A 24,855-nucleotide genomic window follows, 5' to 3' on the forward strand; every position below is an offset into this window, starting at 1 on the left:
GCCCGGCTAATTTTTGTATTTTTAGTAGAGACGGGGGTTTCACCATGTTGGCCAGGCTGGTCTCAAACTCCTGCCCTCAAATGATCCACCCACCTCGGCCTCCCAAAGTGCTGGAACTACAGGCATGAGCCACCGCGCCCGGCCAAAATATATAAAATATTATGTATGTATATGTCATCATCTCTCCTGAATGAAATTGCAAACTCATCGAAGCCCTGGATTCCACATTGTCAATAGTAATTGCCAGGAATACACAAGTCCAAATTTTAAAATTGTGTCATATGAAGTAGTCAATCAAGCGTGGTTGGCCACTTACTGAGTCTCTTCACAGAGCCAGACCTGAGAGTATCCGTCATTGTTACCCTAACCTCAAGGAGCTGCATTTTCCTCTACTGAAAATTGAATACAATGTCGTCTGCCATAATTAATTCAAAAATTAAACAAGGCTACCGTGGGTGCCTGGCTCTTCATAGGCACTCAAATGTGAGTTGAGAGCCTGCCCCTGTGGTCCCAGCTACTTGGGAGGCTGAGATGGGAGGATCGCTTAAGCCCAGGAGCTGGACGCTGCAGGCAGCTATGATGGGGCCACTGCACTCCAGCCTGGGCGATCAAGCGAGATCGTCTTTATTTATTTATAAAAATAAATAAATAAATATTTGAGTTGAATCACAATCTAGGTTTGCAAACCTCCATGTGTAAAGGCTGCGCAGAGGGAACAGTGGTGGAATTATCACAGGCAGGCCAATGTTTCAAAGAGCTTAGTGAAACTGAAGAAGCTTGTACATACAAAAGGCCAGTTTAGGTAACTGTAACTGTGTTTAAGCTTTAGTTTCCTTTCTAAGTAGATATATGTGGAATGCAAGGCCAGCAACCAACTCACAAATACAGATCAAGACCGGGGAGGGATCTAAAGGAATGTGAGTATGTCCTGCCAGGAAAGAAGTTTGCTGCTTCTGAAATATTTTCGTCTTCGCCACTGGCAGGATTGATCGATTGCAGTTAGCAAAGAATTTTCTGTGCAAACTGTCCAAGCATCTGCTTCTGTACTTCTGTACAACTGTTGCTCAAATTCACTCTTCTTTTCGAATCACCATCTTTGAAGAGCGACAGAAAAATCCATCTAAACCACCCGAACTAATCATTCGAACTGCTTCCAAGTCCTTTAAAGGAGAATCCTAGCGAGGGTCCGTAACACTTCCCCTTACCCTCTGCCTGGGTTCAAACTTCAACTCCCAGGGTTCGCCCAAGTCCCTCCCCCAGTCCTGTCATCTAATGAATATGCAAATACCACATAATTGGCAGCCAATGGCATGGGTTCTGGTCACATGGTGCCGATGGTAGGTGAGCAGACAGAAGTTGTCAGTGAACAGAGACGGCGCTCAGTCTGGGGCGAGCGCTGTAGTGAGCGCGGACGGATGCTTAGGCAGTAGTCCTGGCAGCGGCAGTAGTGGTGGCAGCAGAAGAGAGGAAGGGGGAGGGCCCCGAGGGCTACACACGCTCACACTTTCAAGTTCCCTTGGAGGGAGAGGAGGTGGGGCTGCAGAAAGAGGAGGCCAGGAGCGGTCCCATCCGTCCCGTCCCGTCTCCCCCTCTTCCTCTTGCTCCTTGCCCCCCGGCTCTGCGAGAGTTGAGGGTTCAGGTGGCCGTACGCGGCAGTGAGGGCAAGAGGGCCAGGAGAGTGGGGAGCGGAGGCAGGAGTGCGGGGGAAGATGCCCATCCTGCTGTTCCTCATAGACACGTCCGCCTCTATGAACCAGCGCACTGACCTGGGCACCTCCTATTTGGACATTGCCAAAGGCGCTGTGGAGTTATTCTTGAAGGTAAAGGGAGGGGAGGGGAGAGATGGGGAGAGCTCCCGAGGGGTTTCAGGGTGTGGATTGAGGTGCTTCTGTAACGTTTGTATCGCCCTCCCCCCTCCTTTCCTACGCGACCCCCTCCGTCATCCCTTGCCCCGCAGCTGCGCGCCCGGGACCCGGCCAGCCGCGGAGACAGGTACATGCTGGTCACCTACGACGAACCCCCGTACTGCATCAAGGTAAAGGGGCTACGGGTGGGGGGACAGGCGGGAAGCGGGAGCAAGTCGGCGGGGGGCTGCTTATCCCCCTGCCCCCGCCCGAGGCGGTCCTGCGTCGCCCGGCGGGGCGGGCGGCGGGGGGGCGCAGAGGGCGGGCGGAGTGGTGCCGTCGGCGGCTTCGGAGTAGCTGTCGCGCCTGGGGTCGGGGAGAGGGGACCGGGGAGGAGCAGCCCCGGGGAGAAACCGCAGGAGGGCCGAGCTCGTGGCGCGACAACCGCAGCCGCCTCGGAACATGGCGGACATTTTGCTTTTGTATGAGCCTGGGAGAGGGAGACTGAGGGCGCTGCTGAGATGGAAAGGAGGGAGGGGAGGGAGGAGCGGGGAAGGAGGGCCCGAAACCCGGAGGGAGGCTGCTAGGCGGGCCCGCCCCTTCGAGGCGCACCGCGCGAGGGTGCGGCCGCGGCCGCGGGGCCGGGCGGAGCCTGCGACTCCGCCCCGAGGTCTTGCCGGCCGGGCGCGCGGGCTTTCCCGGAGCCTGGGCTCCTCCTCTGGCCCCTCCTTCCTCCCCCGGTCTTCCTCCCCCTCCTTGGGCTCTTCGCTGCATCTCCTCCTTCTCCCCCTCTTCCTCCCGGTCCCCTCCCCTTCCTGCTGAAAGCGTGGCAGAGCCAGCCGCCGGCCTTCAAAGACCAGACAACCGCCTTTGCACTCGTTGGCCTCTCACCACCCCCGCCCAATCGGAAATCTGTCCGCGACGCCAGTCTCCCCACCCCCAGACCCGGAGAAAGTCTTTGCGTTTCTGCTCCGGAATTGGCCAGGTTCAGCCCCGCTCTCAGTTACCTTAGCTACTGTTACTGTTTCATTGGAAATTCCAGCGAAGCAACGACACGGAGGGGGACGTGCCGAGTGCGAACCCACAGGGGCAGAGCTTTTTAGGGATCCGCTCTACCTATTTACATCATAAATTAGGTTTGTGCTAGCCACGTAGGAATGAATCCGGGGACAAGAAAGAAAGGAAGGGGAGGACTCAAATGTGAGCATTTGTAATAGTCAAGTTCGATGATTTCATTCTGACCTACAGGAGAAAAGTAGGGAGGACGGTCTCTGTGGTGTAATTTATGTTCCTATGGTGAGGAGATAAAGAACTGCTGCTTTGCCTGCAGTGGCCAGATAAAATGGAATTTAAACTGTTTTAAATCAACCTGCATGAGAGTCCTGCTTGCATATTGAAATTTTAAAAATACTACCACAGTCCTTGATGTCTTCTGTTAGGCTTTTTCTTTTTTCCTCAGAATAATCGTAATAGTGCTAGGGAGACGCAGTCTGGATGTGTTGTGATCTGTTTCTGTAGAGTGAGGTGTTTTAATGAATGGAACCTACCAAGCTGAATACTTGGCCAAAGAGTGTTCCTTCAAGCATAAGGAAACCAAAGAGAAACTAATTTTGTAACTCATAGCTTCGGTTAACAGTTTAATTAGTAGGTTCCCCTTAAAACTGTTCTTTTTTCGATACTTTGTTTTCAGTTTGTGATTCTATCCATTTAGAAAAGTGGAACAAGTAGACATCTTTCAAAATGCCGTAAGCTTTTTAAAAATGTCAGTTTTCCCAAAAGGATGTGATCATTTTTTTCCACATAGAAAAGGAGATGTTTATACATCCTAAGTCTGAATGTCTACACTCTTCGACTGCTAATATAGATAAGAACCGACCATTTGTAGTGTGGCCATTTGAAGACAAGCTCCTTAATTCGAAGTAGTAAAAAAGATAAACCACAAAGCAGTGTGCCTTCTTTTCCTTAAAGGAACAACTTATTGGCCAGGTGCGGTGGCTCAGGCCTGTAATCCTAGCACTTTGGGAGGTCGAGATGGGCGGATTGCCTGAGCTCAGGAGTTTGAGACCAGCCTGGGCAACATGGTGAAACCCCGTCTTTACTAAAATACAGAAAAAAAAAACAAACAAAAAAACGGCCGGATGTGGTGGCGGGCGCCTGTAATCCCAGCTACGCGGGAGGCTGAGGCGTGAGAATTGCTTGAACCCAGGAGTCGGAGGTTGCAGTGAGCCAAGACCATGCCACTGCACTCCAGCCTGGGCAAGAAAGTGAAACTCTGTCGTCAAAAAAAAAAAAAAAAGGAACAACTTATTTATCATTTTTCCATATGCCAAGAAGGATTGTTTAAAGCTAGTTTTCCATCTGTAAAACTTATCAAAACAGTATTTACAGAAACTTGGGAAAGGAAATAAACCTCATTCTTAACAACCATCATTACATCTTTTAACCTAGCATTGTGATTACAGTGCACATATTACTTTGTATTCTGCTTTTTCCACCGATTTTTATCCCATGAATTATTCCAGGTCGCCACATAGCCTTCATACTTAAAATTTTTAATGGCTGTGTAATTTATCCATGCTATTTTAAAGGCTCCAGATAGTTCTATAGAACGGACAGGAGAAATTGGATTTTGTTTTTAGTGGAAATTTCATCAGATAGCTCTTTTTACCCTGCCATCTTATATACTACATTTTTTTCTAAAGCAAAAAGCACATTTCCAAGTTGATTTTGATTTTTTTTCCTTATGTAGGTCAGATATATGGGAAGATACTTTTTGTAATATGTTTAATTATTAATTGTTGGTTATCTTCTTCTTAGCCTATCTTTCCAAAGTTTTTCATTTTACTCTTAGGTAATAACTACATGTTCTAGAAAAAGGTTAATGATCTTAATGATGTTCTTGTCATTTTGCTCTCTGTACCTGAATTAATAATATGCCATATTTTGGTAGCATTTTCTTTTTCTGAGTCTCTTTTCAATCACTGTCCTGCCAGCCTGCCTCCAACCCTCCTCAGCATGTGGTAACTATTTGTTCTTTTGCTTTTAGGATCTAACCAGCTTGGAAGGTCTGAAATTTTAGAACATCTGGTGATTTTTTTTTTTCTTAAAATTTAGTCTAGTCTTTCACTTGCTAATAGCTGGGAGCCATAAATGTCTGTTTTCTGTCACACTGATTATCAAATAGGTCTTTCTTTGATTGTCAGCGGGCACCTTAGTTCCTACTTAAAAACTTCACTCTCATTAGGAGTCTGAGGTCTTTTCAGCAAAGTGATGTTGGCTAGGATTTTATTGGTAGCTTATACTTTTGCAGAATATGAATGTATTTTTTTTTTATTTCTCTAAGGTTTGAGCACCATTGTTTCTCTTTTTTCACAGTAACTGCTTATTTCTTAGGTCTTGGTTGTATCCAAGTCTAAACACTGTAAAATGAACTTTATTTTCTACTTGAAGGTTTGTTTCTATTGGTGTTATAAGAGACATGAGTTGTGCATTTGGTTGGAAGATTTTTTTCTTAATAGGCATGCAACTCTTCCCAGTATATCCACTTACAAGATCTGACAATAAATCTTGTGAAAAGTTACTGTGACTGAAAATTTTCACTAACGTATACTGTTGAATATGTGAATATAGTATTTCACCAAAGACTTTGGAACGTTTTACTGCATACTCTTTACTATATAGCTGTGTGCTCTTTTAAAATTAGTCATACCTGTTACTTGCAGTCCCGGTTTGCATGGATAGAATTAAGTTTGACTTAAGTACCATATCAAAAGCGTACGAAATGTAAGCATCATGTGCTACATCTGTTATGTTGCTTTCTAGACAAGTTTTATGCATAGTGTTACAAGTGTTGACCCCACCTTTATACCGTGGTATCTTCAGTGTCCACAGCTAGCATGAAACCCTGTTTAACATTTAAAAATGTCTAATGTATCCTTATAAAACTAGTATGTGGTTTTTAAAAGTGTTATGTTTTGGGATTTTTTGGTATAATTGTTGTTTTTAGTCTTGGCTGAGGTTCTGCTGTCTTGTATGTTTTGTTTTGCTATGAATCATAATTTCCTTTTATTCAGTGAATAGAAGAGGTAGGCTTGTCACTACTATTACTTTGAAAGAAAGTAAGCCATTAGAGTAGGGTATATATTAACAAAGGTATTCAAAATAGTTTTGTGTTGGAAGCTACTTAAAATTATTTCTTTTTTGTTGAAGGAAATTATTTTTTTAAACATAAAATGGAGTTACTTTTCTAGAAATAGTTGAAACACATGTATAAAATACTGGCCAGAAGATTTTTATAAATAGGAAATGATAATGTTTCAAAGAAATATCCTAAGTCTGTAATTTGAAGACATACATTTGAAAAAGTAAAATTTTCCCTGAGTGTTGCCTTTTCCCATCCTGTAGCTAGCTTTGCTTACTGGTGTCTGCATGCCTTTGACAACATGTATCAGAAAATAGCAAAATTTTGGCTTACAGATTTAGGAAGTAATTTAAGCTTTTAAAATGATATGTGTTACAGGCATTTTTCAGAATTTTAACTAAGACATAACTTTTTCATATGCCCATGAATATATTTTATAGATCTTATTTGCAAAAGGAGTGACTTTTAAGGGAGCCTTTCATTGTGGTTAAGAAGCTATGGAAGAGCTTATCAGTGAAATAGTAGCAACATGGCCTGTGAGAGCAATCTTAGACAATGAAAGATGCTTTTAAAACTCAAAATGCCACACAGGCAGTGCATTGACTTTTACAACGAATTGCCTCTCCTATGATCTTGCTTTCTTATCCACCTTCCTTTACTGGCCATTTGTGGCATGCAGCAATAATTATTTTGAAATAAGAAAAGGGGAGAGTCAACAGCAGAAGACTAGACCTCTGGGCAATACAATCTTCAGACTAGGGACCAGCTGTAAGATGACTAGGGAAGATGCCTGACAAAATTGTGGAGGTCTGTCTGTTCTGTATCCCCAACCTCTCTCGTATCCATTCATTCTTATTTGCTCCTCGTTTCAACCTTCATCATTTCTCACTTGCAAGCAGCCACTCAATTGTTCTCCCTACTTCCAGTCTTGCTCTCCACTGATTCCTTCCCCTCATTGCCCTCAGATTGATCATTCTTTAAATAAAATAAAGTCATTCCCCTATGAAAAAAAAAATCCTTCAGTGGCACTCCATTACATTTCCCAATAAAAGTAAATTTCTTGGCCTGGCCTCCATGGCCGTTCATGATCTGGCCCTATCTTACCATGTCTCTGCCCTCTCTTCTCTTTTCATGGACCTCAGGCTTCACCCACAATGAAAAATTAGGTCCTCCTCTCCAAACACACTATGCCAGTTGCTTCTGTGCCATTGTAAATGTTATTCCCTCTGCCTGGGACACATTGGTTGGCCTGACATACCTCAGTTCTTTATTCTTTGTTTTCAAAAGTCATTTTGTCCATCTGCCTTTTCCCTACTCCAAGCAGTATAACAACTTCCTCTGTGATCCTTTAACATGTTGTCCACACCTTAACTATATAGCATTTAGTATGTTATAGGGGGACTATTAGTGTTCATGTTGACTTCCCTAATGTGAGCTCTTGAAGGGCAAATATTTGAACTTCTAGGTATTTGTATCCCTAGTACCTAAGGGGGTGTTTAGATTTTAATATGTACTCAACAAATGGAAAAAAGGTTTCAAGCAATATGTAAGTGTCAAAGCTACTCACTTCCCTCATGTCAAAGCTTACCTCATTCCCGGTACTCTTCCCCGTAGAGTAATCACTATTAACAATTTGATATATTTAGTGTTTATTACAGCTAGCATTTTCATATAGGTTCAAGTTTATAATATGGTAGAATCTTATTGTATTTTTTACAAGATAAGTGTATATATTTCTCTTTTTTCTTTTTTATTGAAGTATAATTCATATATAGAAAATACATGAATCCTAATGACTTGATGCATTTTTATATTTATACATTCATGTAACCACCATCCCAGGCCAAGATATATAACGTTTCCATCAACCAGAAAAATGCCTCTTGCATCTTTCTGCAATCCATCTCTCCCCTGCATGTAATTACCGTTCTGACTTTTATCACCATTGTAGTGACATGATCAAAATGGTGTTTCCAAAAGACAAGTGTAACAGTGGATTGACACTACAGCAGTCTAGGCATTCATTTACCATATACTTCTTGAGCATCTCCTCCGCACCAGGCTCTGTTATAGGGGCCTAAGGTGAAACCAGAAAGATCTGACCTAAGGAGGGACCAGAATAGTAAAAGACATGGTCCTAGTCATTAAAGGTCCTGAGGATAGTCACTGGAAAAAGCTGACTAGAGAAGGTGGCTTAGGATATGGGAAATGTCAAGAGCAGTGGACTCTTAACCAGAGAACTGGAGGTGAGGGAGGAGGATGCACAGGACTCTGAGAATCTGGTGTGTCTCAAGACTATAACTAGTTAAGACTGGACCACAGAAAGGCTTTGAAACTTGTAAGCTAGATTTTGTACATTTCTTCTGGGATGCAGAGCTCTTAGGTAGAATTGAAGAGAAATAGGACAAAGCTTGTTGTCTATATGCTTGTTTGGTTATAATTACCTTTTAAGTGAGCTAAAGGGAGGGGAGAATAAAAGGCTAGGGAGACCCATAAGTTGTAGTTGAAATTGCCTAGTTTTGTTGCTTGCTGCTTGAGAGCTTTTGGCCTTATGGTTGGGATTGGGGTGGGGGTAGGGAGATGGTGAAGGGCAGGGCACAGGTAAGGAAAGGGCAGATATTTTTTCTTTTCAGTTTGCCTTTGCTTTGGGAAGATAATTATAATGTAGAACACAGGGTTCTCAGTTTCACAGACTGAAAAAATATGGCAGTGGTTCCACATCTCAGGAAGAAATGTGTTTTCTAGAGAAGGGTAGGATTGAAGAATCCTCCTTATGGGAGTGAGAAGGGCAGTGAAGAAAGGAAACTACATGTTTCATTTAAGTCCTTAAATGAAAAACTCTTTGTAAACATGGCCTCCTCCCGGTTGACTTTTACCAAAAGAGTGTAAATGAGAGATCCAGGCAGTCCCTTTGTAACTGTGTATTGGGAGCTTGGAACACATTATCTCCTGGATACAATGTTGGAAGTGGTGATTATGTTCCCAGACCTTCCTCCCAGGAACCTTTTTAACCCTTCATGTCACTTAGCCATAGACCTATTGTGTTTATCATTGTTTCTAATGGGAAATGGGTTTAAGTTTCCAACTTGATTTGTTAAAAACATATTCTTTCTCCCTTCTTCCTCACAACTGGGTGTGGACTATGGTTCCATTAGGGGTGGGGACACTGTAAAGGCTCCAGCAGAGAGGGTGAGGGGCTGAGGTGGCAGTGGAGGTAGGCGTGGCTCTTCACATATGCCAGTTACTCCTATTCATAGATTGGCTACATTTACACGGTTCAGCATAGCATCCACTTAGCCACATATGGTTATTGAGCACTTGAAAGGTGGCTAGTCTGTCAGTGGGTGCTGCAACAGACAGTGTAAAATATAATATTTTGGTTGTGCTCATACTTATAAATGTCCACAGTGTCCAACATGATGCATTCTGTGTAGTTAATTATCATTAAATGTTTATAAAGGAAAAAAATATATAATATTTTGGATATATTAAGTAAATTATTAATCTAACTTGTTTCTTTTTACTTTTTCAATGTGGTGAGTTGAAAATTTGAAATTCCATATGTGGCATGCACTATATTTCTATTAGACAGCAGTGTTTGTCTATATTCTTTCTTAAGATATTTTATGATGTTCATATCCTAGGAATTGTTTCTGAAGGAGGATCATTTCTCTGGAAGTTCCGTTTAAAATGAACACCCCCCCCCCACCCACCGCAATAAAAGACTCATTTGTGCATGAAAGGTTATCATACAGTTCTGAGTTGATGGCTTGATAACCCTTGCCTGTGGGGCAAAATATGAAAGCATCCCATTCTTATTTGTATTGAAAGCCAGTTTGGTTGCTTAGTCTTTTGGATGCAGTTGGTGATCCAACTGGTTAGGTAAGAAGTCTTTTCCTGGGCTAAGTATAATGGAATATGTATGTGAATGAATGTAACTGCAGTAATTCAGAATTCCATTTATAATATGTGCTCACCAGTAGTGCTAAATGTTTCATACTTTCAGTGTTATTAGAAATATGTAACATGTCCCTTGTTAGATTTACATAGCTACTTTGCCCAAGAATTCTCAGGAGCAGCATTCTTTAGGAAGTGTAGGATAAAGAAGAAATACTCTAGTTTGGCATAGTATAAAACTTAACAAAGGGGAATTTGTATCACTGCTGTTTTTGAAAGCTTTCTTGATGTTCCCCAGCGGAGTCCTTGTCTTATGTCATGGCAAGTCATCAGTGGCGTTAAAAGGAGGGAGAGGCCACATGACTGGAGGGCTCCTAGGATTCTTACTTCTGACAGTCATTAACTTTCTCAAAACTTAATCCTCCTAGTGGAGGTTACAGGAGTGATTAATTGTTATTTTTTGGTAACTATAATGGCTCCCATTTAAGGAATAAGCACCAATGTCTAATTCTGAGGCTGGGTGGATTTATAGACATGCTGATGAATAGCATCTATAAGAGGTAGGACCACTTTATAGCCCTAATTTTGGATCCTCCTAAATCCCATCTTATAGTCGAAGGTGTTATCTAGCTTGTATAACATATCCCTGTATTTCAGATATGATTTGACTTATATTTGCTTCCTTGTAATAATGAACAATCACAAAATAGCCTTCAAATAATAGCAGCTGACATTTATTGAGTAATGCTTAGGTACAGGGCAATGTGCCAATGAATGTAAAATGTTTATTTAGTTTCTTTTCCTAGTCAGCCTGTGTACTGGTATTACTAGGTACTATTATACTCTTTTTATAGATGAGGGAACCAGGGCCCAGAGAGGTTAAGTAACACAGCCAGTAGTAACCCAGGTCTGTCTCTATTCTAGTCTATTCAGTGATTAACCACTTCACTTCTCCTATCAATTGTGACAGAACATTCCTTTTGATAACTTCTCACTGGTATTTTCTCATGATGCATGTCCTAGAGCCATCATTTTTTAAACATAATTATCATGCTGTTATTTATAGCTGCTTTTAATGTAATAGTGCTTGGTATTGTAGCAAGCACTCAATGAATGAAAATTATTACTGCTAGTGTTATTATTTCTAATATTTCTCTGACTATCGCTGGGTGAATATTGTGGTGCATATGTTTGTAAAACAATTTTGCCTTTGATGTCCCACAGTTATGCCCCTACTGGTGACAGATATAGAGTTGTTGAGACTCTCAGTTGATGGAGTATGAGATAGTTGAGGACTGGAGGATGTGAACTGGTGGCCTAGGCTGAGGAGGCCCTATAGGAATAGTGGTAGGTTTGTAAAAGCAACCAGGGTAGTCCTTGGCTATCTATTAATAATAGCCACTAAAAACTGATATGCCTTCTTCACTTTACCAATCTCCTGATAAATGCTTTTCTTATGAGGAAAAGAAAGATATTCAGTGTACTCCACAGTAGCCATTTGTTTTTTGTAATCCACACCCTCTGGAGGAGGTAGACATGGTTTTTAAAAAGGTCTGGATTACCATCATGCCCTTGCAGAGTTTTGTGTATCAGCCTGAGCCTTATCTGCTGATGTGGTCCTCATTTCAACCACTTCTCCCATTTTCCTCAAGCCACACACCTGTCATAGCCAGATCATTGATTTTTTTCCCCCCTGTCTAGTTAGATGGCCTGGGGTAGAAGAGTGGATTTTATATAAGAAGTAGAGATGTCAGTCAGTGGGGTCTTAACCAGAGAAACATTGCATGAAGACTTTTGGGTGATGTGCCACATGTTTATAGAAAAAGTAGAATTCTATATCTTAAACCATTTTCCCCTGGTTATACTACTCATTAATGCCAGTTGCTCTTTTATTATCTATATCCTGCCCTGTAGCTCAAATAGTTCAGTGAACTTAGTACCAGGAGCCAAACACAGGATTTGAATGCAATTGAACAAAAGTCTTGAAACATTTTTGTTTGTGCAACTGAAAAATAGTACTGTTAAGAAAACTAAATATGATTTATTAAGGTCTTAAGATTTACTGTCAAGCTACTTGGGCAAAGTTACTAATATTCATCCTCTTTGTCCTTGACTACATTTGAAACTAACTACTTCTCCCTTCCAAAAACTTATCACTTCCTATATTCTGTTTCTCCACTCCTCTCTCTGATAATCCTTTCTCTATCTTCCAAAGTCTTTCCCTTGGGGAGTGTATCCTGCTTCATTCGTGGTTCCAAATATCCGACACACACTGATGCTTCACCATCTTCAGCTTCTCACTCAGGCATCTCAACTGACTGCAGGACATCTCCACACAGTTCCACTGACTGTCTGTCCTGCTGTCAGCTCACAGTCAGACCTCTTCTGTCATTATTCAGCTTTGTTTTTTCTTTTTGCCTTCCATCTTCTCTGGCCTATCTGCCATCCCTTTGAAATTTCTCTTACATGTGTTCCTTTGACTCAATTTCTGTAGTCATCACTTTAATCTAGGTCCTCATGTTTTTATGCTTTGACCACTGTACCAGCCTTCTAACTGGACTCCCAAGTGCCTCCAAAATTCCTATCTCCACTTACATCAATTGCTAACTTTCGAAAAAAGTTGGTTTTATCATATCACCCTCCCCACCAGCCTGCCATTTTGAGCTCTCTAGTATCTGTTCCACGTGTGGGTAAAAACTTATTTCCCATCATTTCCCACAGAAGCCCTGCACTGTCTCTTCTACCCTCTGATGTATCTCCCCATTCCTGATGCCAGCCCTTAGAACATCAGTTAACCAAAGGAAGAAGAGATACAGAGCCAGGAGAGCTGAAGGCCTGGGGGAGGAGAGGAAGTAAACTGAAAGCATTCCATTAAGGGTGTGACTTGAGGGTGAGGACATGACAGAACATGCTTTAAAATACTATTATAATGATGAGAAGTTGCAGAAGGAAGGAGGGTGGGAGCTGGAGTATGACCTTTAGTGTTTGATTAGTCTGAACTCTAGACCAAAATGGTTTGATTTAAATTGGCCTGAAGTTGCCTGGAGGCACTGCTGTTTAATCAGAAGGGCCAGTCCCTCTTTGAATTTTTGTCTCTGCCAAAGACAGCCTACATAACTAGACAGTGGACAATAGGATTCCAGGGAGAATATCTAGCCTTTAATGTAGCCATGGCATTGGAAAGTGGAGACCCCTCCTGTTTTATTTCTTGAAGGAGGATGTTGATGATATGCAGAGCAAAGCTCTCCACTTTTCTTAATAGCTTACGTAGGTGCGTAAACATTGTAAACTCCCTTTCATAGTGATGCCTTTGAGTTGTGTGTTAGATTTAGGCTATAGCTAGGTACTTTTATAAAATCAGATTTTAAAAAGTGGACATAGTACATCCAGTCTAGTAGATCATACCATCTACTGTCATGTAATATGGCAAACTGTATCATTGTCACTTCAGTAGCTCTGTCAAGAGTGCTGGACTGGAAGGCAAGAGATTCATGTTCTTAACCTGAGTCTGTTACTAATTACACACATGACCCCAGGCAAGTCACTTAACCTTTTATGATGTCAGTTTCCTCATCTGTTAAATGAAGGGATTAGACTAGATTATTTCCAGGGCTGCTTCCAAAAACGTACAGGGTTGTATAACTGAAAGGCAGGAAGTGGAATAACTGAGGCTTGGAATTCAGGGTGACTTAAAAATTACTTTAGGCCGGACATGGTGGCTCACACCTGTAATCCCAGCACTTTGGGAGGCTGAGGCAGGAGGACCACTTGAGCCCAGGAGTTTGAGACAGCCTAGGAAACATGGCAAGACCTTGTCTCTACAAAAAATAATTAAAAAAAAAATTAGCCTGGCATAGTGGCACATGCCTGCAGTCCCAGCTTCTCAGGAGGCTGAGGTGGGAAGATCACTTGAGCCCAGGATTACAAGACTGAAGTTAGCTATTTCACACCACTGCACTCCGGCCTGTGCCACAAAGTGAGATCCTGTCTCAAAAAAAAAAAAAAAAAACTTTTAAATTTTAGAAAACAGTCCTGGATGTGTTTAATGCGCTATATCACACACTTAGTGGTTACATTGGTAAATGCCACTCCATCTTATTGATGTCAGTTCTGTTTGCTGTAAACAATTTAATAATGTTCATGACAGAGTCCTATCAATACTTTGGAAGAGTGAGAGTGAGGGTTTGGTGAACAGACAGACTAACTTTGTATTTTGTTGGGATTTTTAACAATGAATGCATGTTACTTTTACCACGTAAAAAGTAGCTCATAACAATTTTTTTTGAAATTATTTGTTTTCATTAACTTTTAAGTTCTAGGGTACATGTGCAAAATGTGCAGGTTTATTAATATGTGCCATGGTGGTTTGCTGCATAGATCATCCCATTACCTAGGTGTTAAGCCCAGCATCCATTAGCTATTCTTCCTGATGCTCTCCCTTCCCCCACCCCCATTCACAGGCCCCACCCAGTGTTGTGTGGTTCCCCCCATGTGCCCATGTGTTCTCATGGAAGAATTTTTCCTAAAAGAATTAGTCCTGGGGAAAGAGGTGCTGTGTAATCTTCAGAACGTAATAAATGGCCATTCTGCTATCTCATATGTTCAACACTTTCTGCAATGTTTAGGTGGCTTAGTCTCACTCCTGTCCGTGTATGTTTTTTCCAAGGCCAAAAATTTTTATTATTTTGTGTATTTGTCCATAAATGAGCCAAAATGTAACCAACTGAATGTGTGATATGCACAATAGCAGTTTTTTTTTTCCTGATAATAGGTATTAGTTGATAGCTGTAGCTGAAATAGTCTGAGACTGGGAAAGGAAACTTTTCACATTTAAATATGACCAAGTTTAGTGAGTTCTAAGATGTTTCTGCTTCAGTAACAGTGCAAATGACTTTTGGAGGGAGGAGAAAATCTTTTAAAATTATTGGTTTCTACGTGTTACTGTCCACTGGTGACGGTCAGATTTCTTTTGATATTATCATGTTTTCCAGTAAACTTTGAGAAGTGTGCTGCTTCACGATTTTATCCTAATTCCCTGGGGTAATAATTGAAAACTTCATAAACATATTTTTTAAATTTTCTAGATCCTTATGATTGTTTATATGCTTAAAAAACTTCATACTAGATATTAATTTAAAGAGGTCAGTAAAACAAAATGGTGAACTATGTGTCAGTGGAATCAAACTGTGAATCATTTCTTTGCCCAGTTTTGTTAAAATATGTGATCACGTGAGTCTTTAACTGTCTGCTGAAGATCAGTGCAGCAGGCCACAGACTGTTAAATACATTTCTGCAATATATCGGGGGAGGTCAATTTCTTAATATCTTTGTTAAAAAGTAGAAGACGCAAGTAAGGCAGATTTCATATATTTAGTCTTGGTTGGTAGTATCTCCTGAAGCATGTGGAGGAAAATTGATCGAAACACAGAATGATAGCATTCAGAGTTCTCAGGGAGAGAACCGATTTAATCAAATAAAATGGGCTTTGCACATTTTGGCAAGTTCAAGGCACTAAGAAAAGCCCTTGGGGAAGTAACTTTTATAAAACTGAATCCAAGAGAACTGGTTATTCTTTTTTTTTTTTTTTTTTTTTTTAAAAAAAAAAAAAAGATAGGGTCTTGCTCTGACACCCAGGCTGGGGTGTAGTGGCGTTATCATAGTTCACTGCAGCCTTGAACTCCTGGGTTCAAGTGATTACCACTTGGGGCTACAAACACATGCCACTATGGTTGGCTAATTTGTATGTTAATTTTTTGTAGAGAGAGGAGTCTCGCTATGTTGCCCAGGCTGATCTTGAACTCCTGGGCTCCAGTGATCCTCTCTCCTCAGCCTCCCAAAGTGTTGGGAATACAGGTGTGAGCCACTGCACCCAGCCTAGATATTCTTTAAAAAGTAATTTTAAAGCTACACTATACATTTAAAACACAGAACACTAAAATACCTCCTTGGAGTACTGAAGTATATTAGTACCTTGAGTCAAGTGAGAAAAGCACAAAAAAAGTGAAATCCGGCCAAATTGCTGGAGTATCAGAGAAAAAGTTGTGTCAGGGTCAGAAAATATAAGCAAGAAGGAAGTTTTTAGGGGACGTACAAGAAGGAAGACAGTTCCATTCTTGTAATGATATAATGTATTCTTAGTGTGTACTTTATAATTGTAACAACCTCCTTTATAGGTGTGCTAGCTGTAAAAATCATTTTACAAAGATATTTTAACAGTTTAAGGTGGTTCAGCTGTCACAGTGTTCTGTTACCTAAGAGAGCAAGTAAACCTTGTCTTTGTTATCAGAATTGGAGTCCATTTTAATTGTGAGAAGAAAATTCCTGAAGTTGAGAAGTTTTAACTTGCCCAAATATTCAGGGCAAAGACCAAGAGAAAAGTCATTTGTCTCCTCGGGAGACAGAGATGATTGGAAAAGCAGGGCTTCTATTTTTCATGTCATTCCATCTCACTGGTGAGTTTACCAATGCAGGAACAGTTTGTGATGACAAAGATGACAGAATGCTAAGTTGAAGAAGAAAGTAAGTTGGTTGAAAAATACTGTTGGAATTGATTTATGCAAATTTTCTGGGTTGTTTCAGAGCAAGTTTTCCCCAAACTTATGGAGAGCAGATGGAAAAAGGAAAATAGTTTATCTTTCAACAAGAGAAATGATGGCCCTGCTAAATTTAGACTCTTTGGCTTTAACTTGTGACATCTGGGAAAATACTCAAATCTGTTAATCATTTAGTTTGTATAACCACCTAGAAGAGCCCATGTCCAGGATAGACCTCTAACATGGGCTTACAAATGGCAGATATTACCAGGCTGATTTAATTTCCTTTAATAAAAGATAAAAAGTCTTGTCAAGGAGAGGAAAGCAACATGCATTGGCTTTCTGGATGTCAACAAGGTTTTTCATTCATTCATTGTGAAGGGCTTGCTAACAAGCTAGGAAGATTTGGACCGGACTGCACTGTTCCTCGGGGGAATGTCCAGATAGGCTGCGGGATGTGTGTGCCTAAAACAGGTCAGTGCAGTGGCTCAGCACCAAGTCAGGGGGACACAACAAGTGGAGCCTCCCAGCAAGAAGTTCTGCCACTGCTGTGTGAAGGAGCCTGGCTTGTGAAAATTCATAATGTACAAGGATTCTTTTTACTGTTTGGAAAGATTCACTGCCAGCCCCTTTAAATAGCTACCACCCTAGAGAATATTAATCATTCAACTATTTTTTTTATTTATAAATAGTCAATTCACATACAGTTTGTAAGTGTTACTTTTCATGTGGAAAGTTAGGTATAGCTGCCCTAAATATCTTTATCGGTTACCTTGGCTGGGGAAATTAACAGCATGTTTATTAAACTTGTACATTATACTGTGTTATAACATTATACCATTTTCCAAATATTAGTAAGGTCACTAACATTTTGGAAAAGGATTACAAGTGACCTTTAGAGATAGAACAGGAGTTTTCAGAAAGGCCTCTAACACCACTCCCACATCCCCTTCGAGGACAGTTGATCTGCTTTTATCTCTTTTACTTGTTCTTAGTTCCTGGCAAGATTTCAATGGAGGAAAATGCTTCTCTATTTAAAAAAAATAAAAATCAATGAAAATTAATGAATCGGAGAAATGGCCTGGCTAAAATGGGATGAAGTTCAGGAAGGACAAGTATTAGGATACTGAGGGATACTGAAGTTTAGGTGAGCCACTAAATAACACTCCTTCATTTCCCTCCTGCACTTGAAATCTATTGAGAAATAAGACACAGAAGCCAGCCAGAGTTCCAAATTACAGCTTTATTCCTCATCAAAGCTGGAGGAAAGGATATAGCCTACATATGTGTTCTGAAAAGCTTCCAAGTAGTTCACATATTGACAGACCTACCCTACGGGTCTGTTGTAGGGGTGGAACCTACCCCTTAAGCACCACATGTCAGAGAACATACCAGAATATTCAAAAGAGCTTCAGCAACAGGCCCGCAGAGAGCATGCCAGTTTCCTGTTTGCAAACCAACCAGTCAGATGAGAAGGTGGAAATGTGGGTGCAGAGGGTAATAGAAAATATTGCTTTTAGGCTTTGCCCTTCTGAGGAGAAAAGTGCAAATTCTCTCCTTCCTGTGGTGATGTAAGTGGAGAATAAATAGCTAGTGGCTAGTCAGATCAAGCTGGGACAAGAACCCAGGTCACTGATAGAAAGGCCCGTGTTTTTCTGTTGGTATGAAAAGACATTTTTAGTTGACTATGGAAACTTAAACCTGACCTGAATTAACATATTGAATTAACATTTATTGAGACAGGAGGTGTTCTCTTTCTGTAAGATTTACATGAAGGATTGTTACAGGGTGTAGAATTATAAGATACATAAGTCTGATTTATATTAAAGGAAGGTATAGAATTATAGGATATAAAAACTGCAGGGGACCTTAAAGTTGGTTTTTCAGCCCTTTCATTCCTTGGGTGAGGAAACAGCCACAGTGGGATTAAGTGACTTACTCTGAACCACTTGCCAAGCGAGTTAGTGACAGCTAGGAATAGACTAGGCCCTTCTAATTCTTAATTCACTGTTCCCCGCACCTAATTGTTCTGTATTTAGATGTCAGGGAAAGTAGGCTTAAATTAAAATGAAATTTGAAAATTTTATTAAACTTATAAACTAATCTAACAAGACATATCTGTGAAGTGAATATAGGCTTACCATGAAGATAGTGCAGGTTCAATTCCCAGACCACCACAATGAAGTGAGTCACAAGAATTTTTTGCTTTCCCAATTCATAGAAAAATTATGTTTACACTATACTGTAGTCTATTAAGTGTGCAATAGCATTATGTCTAAAAAACAATGTATACACCTTAATTTAAAATACTTTGTTGCTAAAAAAATGTTAATGATCAACTGAGCCTTCAGCCAGTCATAATCTTTTTGCTGATGGAGAGTCTTGCCTTGATGTGGATGGCTGCTGAGTGATCAGGGTAGTTGTTGCTGAGGGATGGGGTGGCTGTGGCAATTTCTAAAAATAAGACAACTATGAACTTTACCGCATTGGTGAAAGCTTCCTTTCAGGAAAGTTTTTTCTGAAGCATGCAGTGCTTTTTGATAACATTTTACCCACAGTAGAACTTCTATTTTCTTTTATTGGAGTCCATCCTCAAACTCTGCCACTGCTGTATAAACTCAGTTTATATAATATTGTAAATCCTTTGTTGTCATTTCAACAGTGTACACAACATCTTCACCATGAGTAGATTCCACCTCAGGAAACCACTTTATTTGCTTATTCATAAGAAACAACTCATTCATTAAAGTTTTATTTTGAGATTGAAGCAATTCAGTCACATCCTTAGCTTCACTTCTAAATCTAGTTCTCATGCTCTTTCTACCACTTATGCAGTTACTTCCTCCACTGGAGTTTTGAACCCCTTAAAGTCATCCATGAAGGTTGGAATCACCTTCTTCCAAACTCCTGCTAATGTTGATATTTTGACCTCCTCCCATGAATCACGAATGTTCTTAATGTCATCTAGAATGTTGAATCATTCCCAGAAGGTTTTCAACTTTTCCCAGACGCATCACAGGAATCACTATCTATGGCAGCTATAGCCCTACAAAATGTACTTCTTAATAGGCTTACAAAATGTATTTTTTAAATAATAAGACTTGAAAGTCAAAATGACTCCTTCACCCATGGAAGAGTGATAGAACAGAATGGTTGTTGTGTTAGCAGAATGGATGTTGTGTTAGCAGGCATGACAACAACATTGACCTCCTTGTACATCTACATCAGGGCTCTTGGGTGGCCAGGTGCATTGTCGATGATCAATAGTATTTTGAAAGGAATCTTTTTTTCTGAGCATTAGGTCTCAAAAGCGGGCTTAAAATATTCAGTAAACCATGCTGTAAACAGATGTGCTGTCATCCAGGTTTTGTTGTTCCATTGCTAAAGCACAGGCAGAGTAGATGTAGCATAATTCTTAAGGGCCTTTGGATTTTCAGGATGGCAAATGAATGTTGGCTTCAGCTTAAAGTCGCCAGCTGCATTAGCCTCTAACAAAAAGTCAGCCTGTCCTTTGAGGCTTTGAAGTCAGGCATTGACTTCTCCTTTCAAGTTATGAAAGTCCTAGATTGCATCTTCTTCCTATAGAGGTCCACTTCATCTACATTGAAAATCTGTTGTTTAGTGTAGCCAATCTCATCCGTGATCTTAGCTAGATCTTCTGGATAACTTGCTACAGCTTCTATATCAGCACCTGCTGCTTCACCTTGCACTTTTGTGACATGGAAGTGGCTACTTCTTCTAGCTTCAAAGTTTTCTTCTGAAACTTCCTCACCTCTCTCAGCCTTCATAGAGTTGAAGATTCATTCCATCAACTCTAGGAAGAGTTAGGGCCTTGCTCTGGATTAGGCTTTGGTTTAAGGGAATGTTGTAGCTGATTTGATCTTCTATCCAGACCACTAAATCTTTCTCCATCTCAGCAATGTGGCTGTTTTTCTTCTTACTCTTGTGTTTCCTGGAGTAGCATTTTAAATTTTCTTCAAGAGCTTCCTTTGTATTCACAACGTGGCTAACTGGTGCAAGAGGCCTACCTATCTCAGCTTTCGACATGCCTTCCTCACTAAGTTTAATGATTTATAGCTTTTGATTTAAAGCGAGAGAAGTGCAACTGTTCCTTTCATTTGAACACTTAAGAGTCCATTGTAGGGTCACTAATTGGCCTGATTTCAGTATTGTTGTGTCTGAAGGAATAGGGAGGCCTGAGGAGAGGGAGAGAGATAGGGAACAGCTGGTCGATGGAGCAGTTAGGACACATACAGCATTTATCGATTAAGTTCACTGCCATCTTATATGGGTATGGTTCATGGTGCCCCAAAATAATTACAATAGTAACATCAAAGCTCACTGATCATAAATCACCATAAAAGATATAATAATAATGAAAAAGTTAGAAATATTGCAAAAATTACCAAAATGTAACAGAGAAACACAAAGTGAGCACATGCTGTTGGAAAAATGGCACTGATAATACAGGGCTGCCACAAACATTCAATTTGTAAAAAATGCAGTATCTGTGTGGTGCAATAAAGCAAAGCACCATAAAATGAGGAATGCCAATATACATAATGCGTGGAAGAGTGGTTTAAATTGGTAGGCTCTGAAGTTAGGCTATCTGGATTCAAATCTTGGCTGTGCCATTTCCTAGTTGTTTGGCCTGGACAAGTTGCTTCGCTTTCCCAAGCCTCAGTATCCTCATGTATAAAGTGGAGATAATAACAGCACCTACCCAGAGGGTGGTTGTGAGGTTCATGTAAGAAGGATGTATATTACATGCTGTGCTTGGTATAAATGAGTTCCTAACATATAAGCACTGATAAATATTAGCTATCATTAGTCATCATCATGATTATTTTACCTTGGAGAGACTTAAAATTTGACCTGTGAAGATAATAAGCCCTTAGCTTAGGATTCTACCCATCCCAAGTTACTGCTTTGTCCTAAACCTCCATTCTTTAGGCCTCTTGTAATCATCTTTTACTGTCTATCCTTTGGCCTCATGCTCTGTCACCAAGTCTGTCCTATTTGTTTCACATGTTTCTCATTTAACTCTTTCATCTGCATTTCCATCCTAATTCAGGTCTTGATTCCCCCGTGTGGCTTACTATTCAAGCCTCCTAGCTGCTCCTCCTCCTCCTCCTCCTCCTCTTCCTCCTCCTCCTCTTCCTCCTCTTCCTCCCCCTCCTCCTCCCCCCCCCCTTTTTTTCTGAGACAGGGCCTGGTTCTGTCACCCAGGCTGGAGTGCAGTGGCATGATCATGGCACACTGCAGCCTCCACCTCCTGGGCTCAAGTGATCTTCCCGCCTCAGCCTTCTGAGTAGCTGGGACCACAGGTGCACATCACCATACCTGGCTATTTTTGTGTGTGTGTATTTCTGGTAGAGACAGGGTCTTGCCATGTCGCCCAGGCTGGTCTCGAACTCCTGAGCTGAAACAATGTGCCGGCCTTGGCCTCCCAAAGTGTTGGGATTACAGGTGTGAGCCATCGCGCCTGGCCTCAAACCTCCTAGCTTCTTCTGACTACAGCTTCACTTTCCTCCAGGCTGTCCTGTATGTCACTATCAGACTGATTTTCCTGTTTACCCCCGCTTTGGATTCTGTAGTGTGTCTACTGTCTGCTGCTTTAAGGCCAGGCTCTCATACCTGACCTTCAGGTCTTTTAGGAACATCAGTGTCCAATACAAATATAATGTCAGTCATACACATAATTTAAAAATTTCTACTAGCCACATTAAAAAGTAAAAACAGGTAAAATTAATTTTACTAAGATATTTTATGTAACCAAAAATATCCAAGGCATTATTATTTCAGCATGTAATCAATACAAAAATAATGAGATTTTGGCATTTTTTGTTCTGCATCCTCAAAATGCCAAATGCATTCTATACTTACGTCACATCTCAATCCAAACTAGCCACACATCAAGTGTTAAATAACCACATGTAGCTAAAAGCCACTGTATCAGATAGTGCAGCTGTAGAATGTGACTTGCTATGTCACATTCTATGTGAAACATAACTATGTTTCACTTCTCCCTTGTTTGTTAAAATAGGGATGTTAATGCCATGCCTATTTTATAGGGTTGTCCTAAGCCAATGTGAAGTGTGAAAGTGCTTTGTAAGCAGTAAAGTTCTGTAAGAATGTATGGAAGTTATTATCAGGAGTGAAGGTTTTTACTAACATAAGAATACAATATCTTTGGAGTAAAGTAATTTAAAAGAAAATACCATATTAAGGAGGCAAATTAGCTGTCCTGAATTCATTTGTGAAAAAAAATTAACTCTAAGCAATGAATGGAGAGTGTACATGTATACTCACTATCTCTTTATAATTATCTTTTTGGAAGAAATTTATCACATTAATAAGATTCTCTAAATACTTCAATAAATCTGTGGGCCTTTTTTCCTTCAGCATGTTGAGCAATGGACATAGGGACATTTGGTTCTTCTCTTGATATAGGGAGCTGGACCCCTACCAAAGAGTTCATTGCTCTTGGTAGTAAATGTAGCCTACATACTTTGTAGTACTGAGGTAGGAGTGGCATTAAAAATTTCCCATATCATCCAATTCATTGCAAAGAATAGGAATTAACCTAAAAACAATGTCAGAGATTTAGATACAGAAACTATTAATATTTGGGCCAGGCACAGTGGCTCACACCTGTAATCACAGCACTTTAGGAGGCCAAGGCAGGCGGATCACCTGAGCTCAGGAGTTCAAGACTACCCTGGGCAACATGGTGAAACCCTGAATATACTAAAATATAAAAACTTAGCCAGGCGTGGTGGCACACGCTTGTAGTCCCAGCTACTCGGGAGGCTGAGGCACAAGAATCGCTTGAACCTGGGAGGTGGAGGTTGCAGTGAGCCGAGATCGTGCCACTGCACCCCAGCTTGGGCTACAGAGTGAGACTCCATCTCAAAAAAAAAGGAAAGAAAAAGAAAAAGAGAGAGAGAGAAGGAGAGAAGGGAGGGAGGGGAAGGAAGGAAGGAAGGAAGGAAGGAAGGAAGGAAGGAAGGAAACTATTAATATTTGTAAAATGCTTTCATTCCATATTCTGTATTCTGACAGATTGGTGAATAACACCACTAACAATCAGGGCACATTATTTTAAATAAAGATGAGTCATAAAGTGGTACCCAAATCTTATCTTAGCCCTTTACCAAACAAAATAGTCCACTAATTTTTTAAAATTATACCTTGAACTACTACATGGCCCTTCAGGTGTTCAAATTTAATATATAACCTTTGTTACCAGTGTGGAAATAAGATTGCTAAACGAAGTAACTCCAAAAACAAGAATCAATTTTATACAATGGCTTCAGGGTAAAGGACCCCTGCCCACCATTTACAAGTTTGCCAAAGCCAGAAACTTCAACATAATGCATGACCCTTTCTGTCTCACCTGTCCCTCTAATTAGCTACTAAATCCCTAGGACTCCTCTGAAGTACTTCCTTAATCTGCAGCCTCCTCTCCATCCCCACTGCCCTAACTCAGCCTTTCATCACTTTTCTCATAAGCTCTTTCAGCAGTCTCCAAACCAGTTTCCCTGCCTCAAGCTTCAGCCTCCCCTCCACCCCACAATTTATTCTCCAACTACCAGCAGAGATCTTAGTAAAATAAAGATCTGATCATACCACTCCCCGGATTTAAAACCTTGAGTTCTTCCCAGGACCAGCAGATAAAATCCAAACTGCTGAGCATGGTGTACAAAGCACTTTATAGTCAGAGCCCAAATTATCTTAATCAGCCTTGCCTCCTGCCATGTGCCCAGAGCAATGATAATCAGATTACTGGTGGTTCTCAAGTAAGTTCTATCCTTTTATCTGTTCTCTTCCCTTGCACAGTCCCCTCCACCCCTCACATCAGTGAGTCTCATGATCTTCACTTCATCCCATCAGGCTTTCTCGAATGTCCCATTTTCAGTGAGAAGCCTTCCCTCACTCTCTGGTCACTTGTTCTTTCAGTCTCCATAAGTGCATCTCTTATTCCTTTGTGGCAGGAATCCCTCAAGAGCTAATTCCTCTCTTAGCATTCTGCCAAGTATAGCATAGTTTGTCAGTAAAAAATTTGTTTAATAAATACAAGAAAGAATTGATCCTCTCCTCCACCCAAATGTACACCTTTCTCTTCTACCCCAAAGAAGAAATCTAATTTCCTAATTCAGTGTGATTTATAATCAACTACTGATAGTTCCAGGTATTTTAAAAGATACTTTAAATCATAATGCTTCCTTTTCACTAAAGTTCAGTTTATCTAGTTCAATAAGATTTTCCTTGGGCCATAAAGAGTTATTCTCATTCCCTATATTTCCAATACTAAAAGTCATATATACAATTTGGCTAAAGGAGCACCTGGAAAGTTTTAACCTTTAAATGCTTCGACCTATAGGATATGTTAGGAACATTAAAATAAAAGACATCAAACTAAGCACATCTTTCATTT

At 40.7% G+C, this 24,855-nt stretch overlaps 1 protein-coding gene across 13 annotated transcripts in view; it reads left to right on the plus strand.

Annotated features, from left to right (window-relative positions):
• The first annotated feature begins 1,348 nt into the window (after positions 1 to 1,348).
• The window catches only part of INTS6L (integrator complex subunit 6 like), a 61,970-nt gene continuing 38,463 nt past the window's right edge, over positions 1,349 to 24,855 (plus strand). For 12 of the 13 annotated variants that reach the window (XR_008497116.2, XR_008497115.2, XM_054471807.2 and 9 more), the window contains exons 1-2: positions 1,349 to 1,820; positions 1,958 to 2,035. Coding sequence is in view for 10 of the 13 variants with exons in the window: in XM_054471807.2 (XP_054327782.1) it covers positions 1,710 to 1,820; positions 1,958 to 2,035 (189 nt within the window). In the remaining 3 variants the exon portion in view is untranslated. Of the gene's footprint in view, positions 1,821 to 1,957; positions 2,036 to 2,586; positions 2,981 to 24,855 lie in introns of those variants that run through there. The other variant, XM_054471811.2, reaches the window with a different exon arrangement.

Source organism: Pongo pygmaeus, chromosome X (genome assembly GCF_028885625.2).
Source record: "Pongo pygmaeus isolate AG05252 chromosome X, NHGRI_mPonPyg2-v2.0_pri, whole genome shotgun sequence".
Taxonomy (NCBI): Eukaryota; Metazoa; Chordata; class Mammalia; order Primates; family Hominidae; genus Pongo; species Pongo pygmaeus.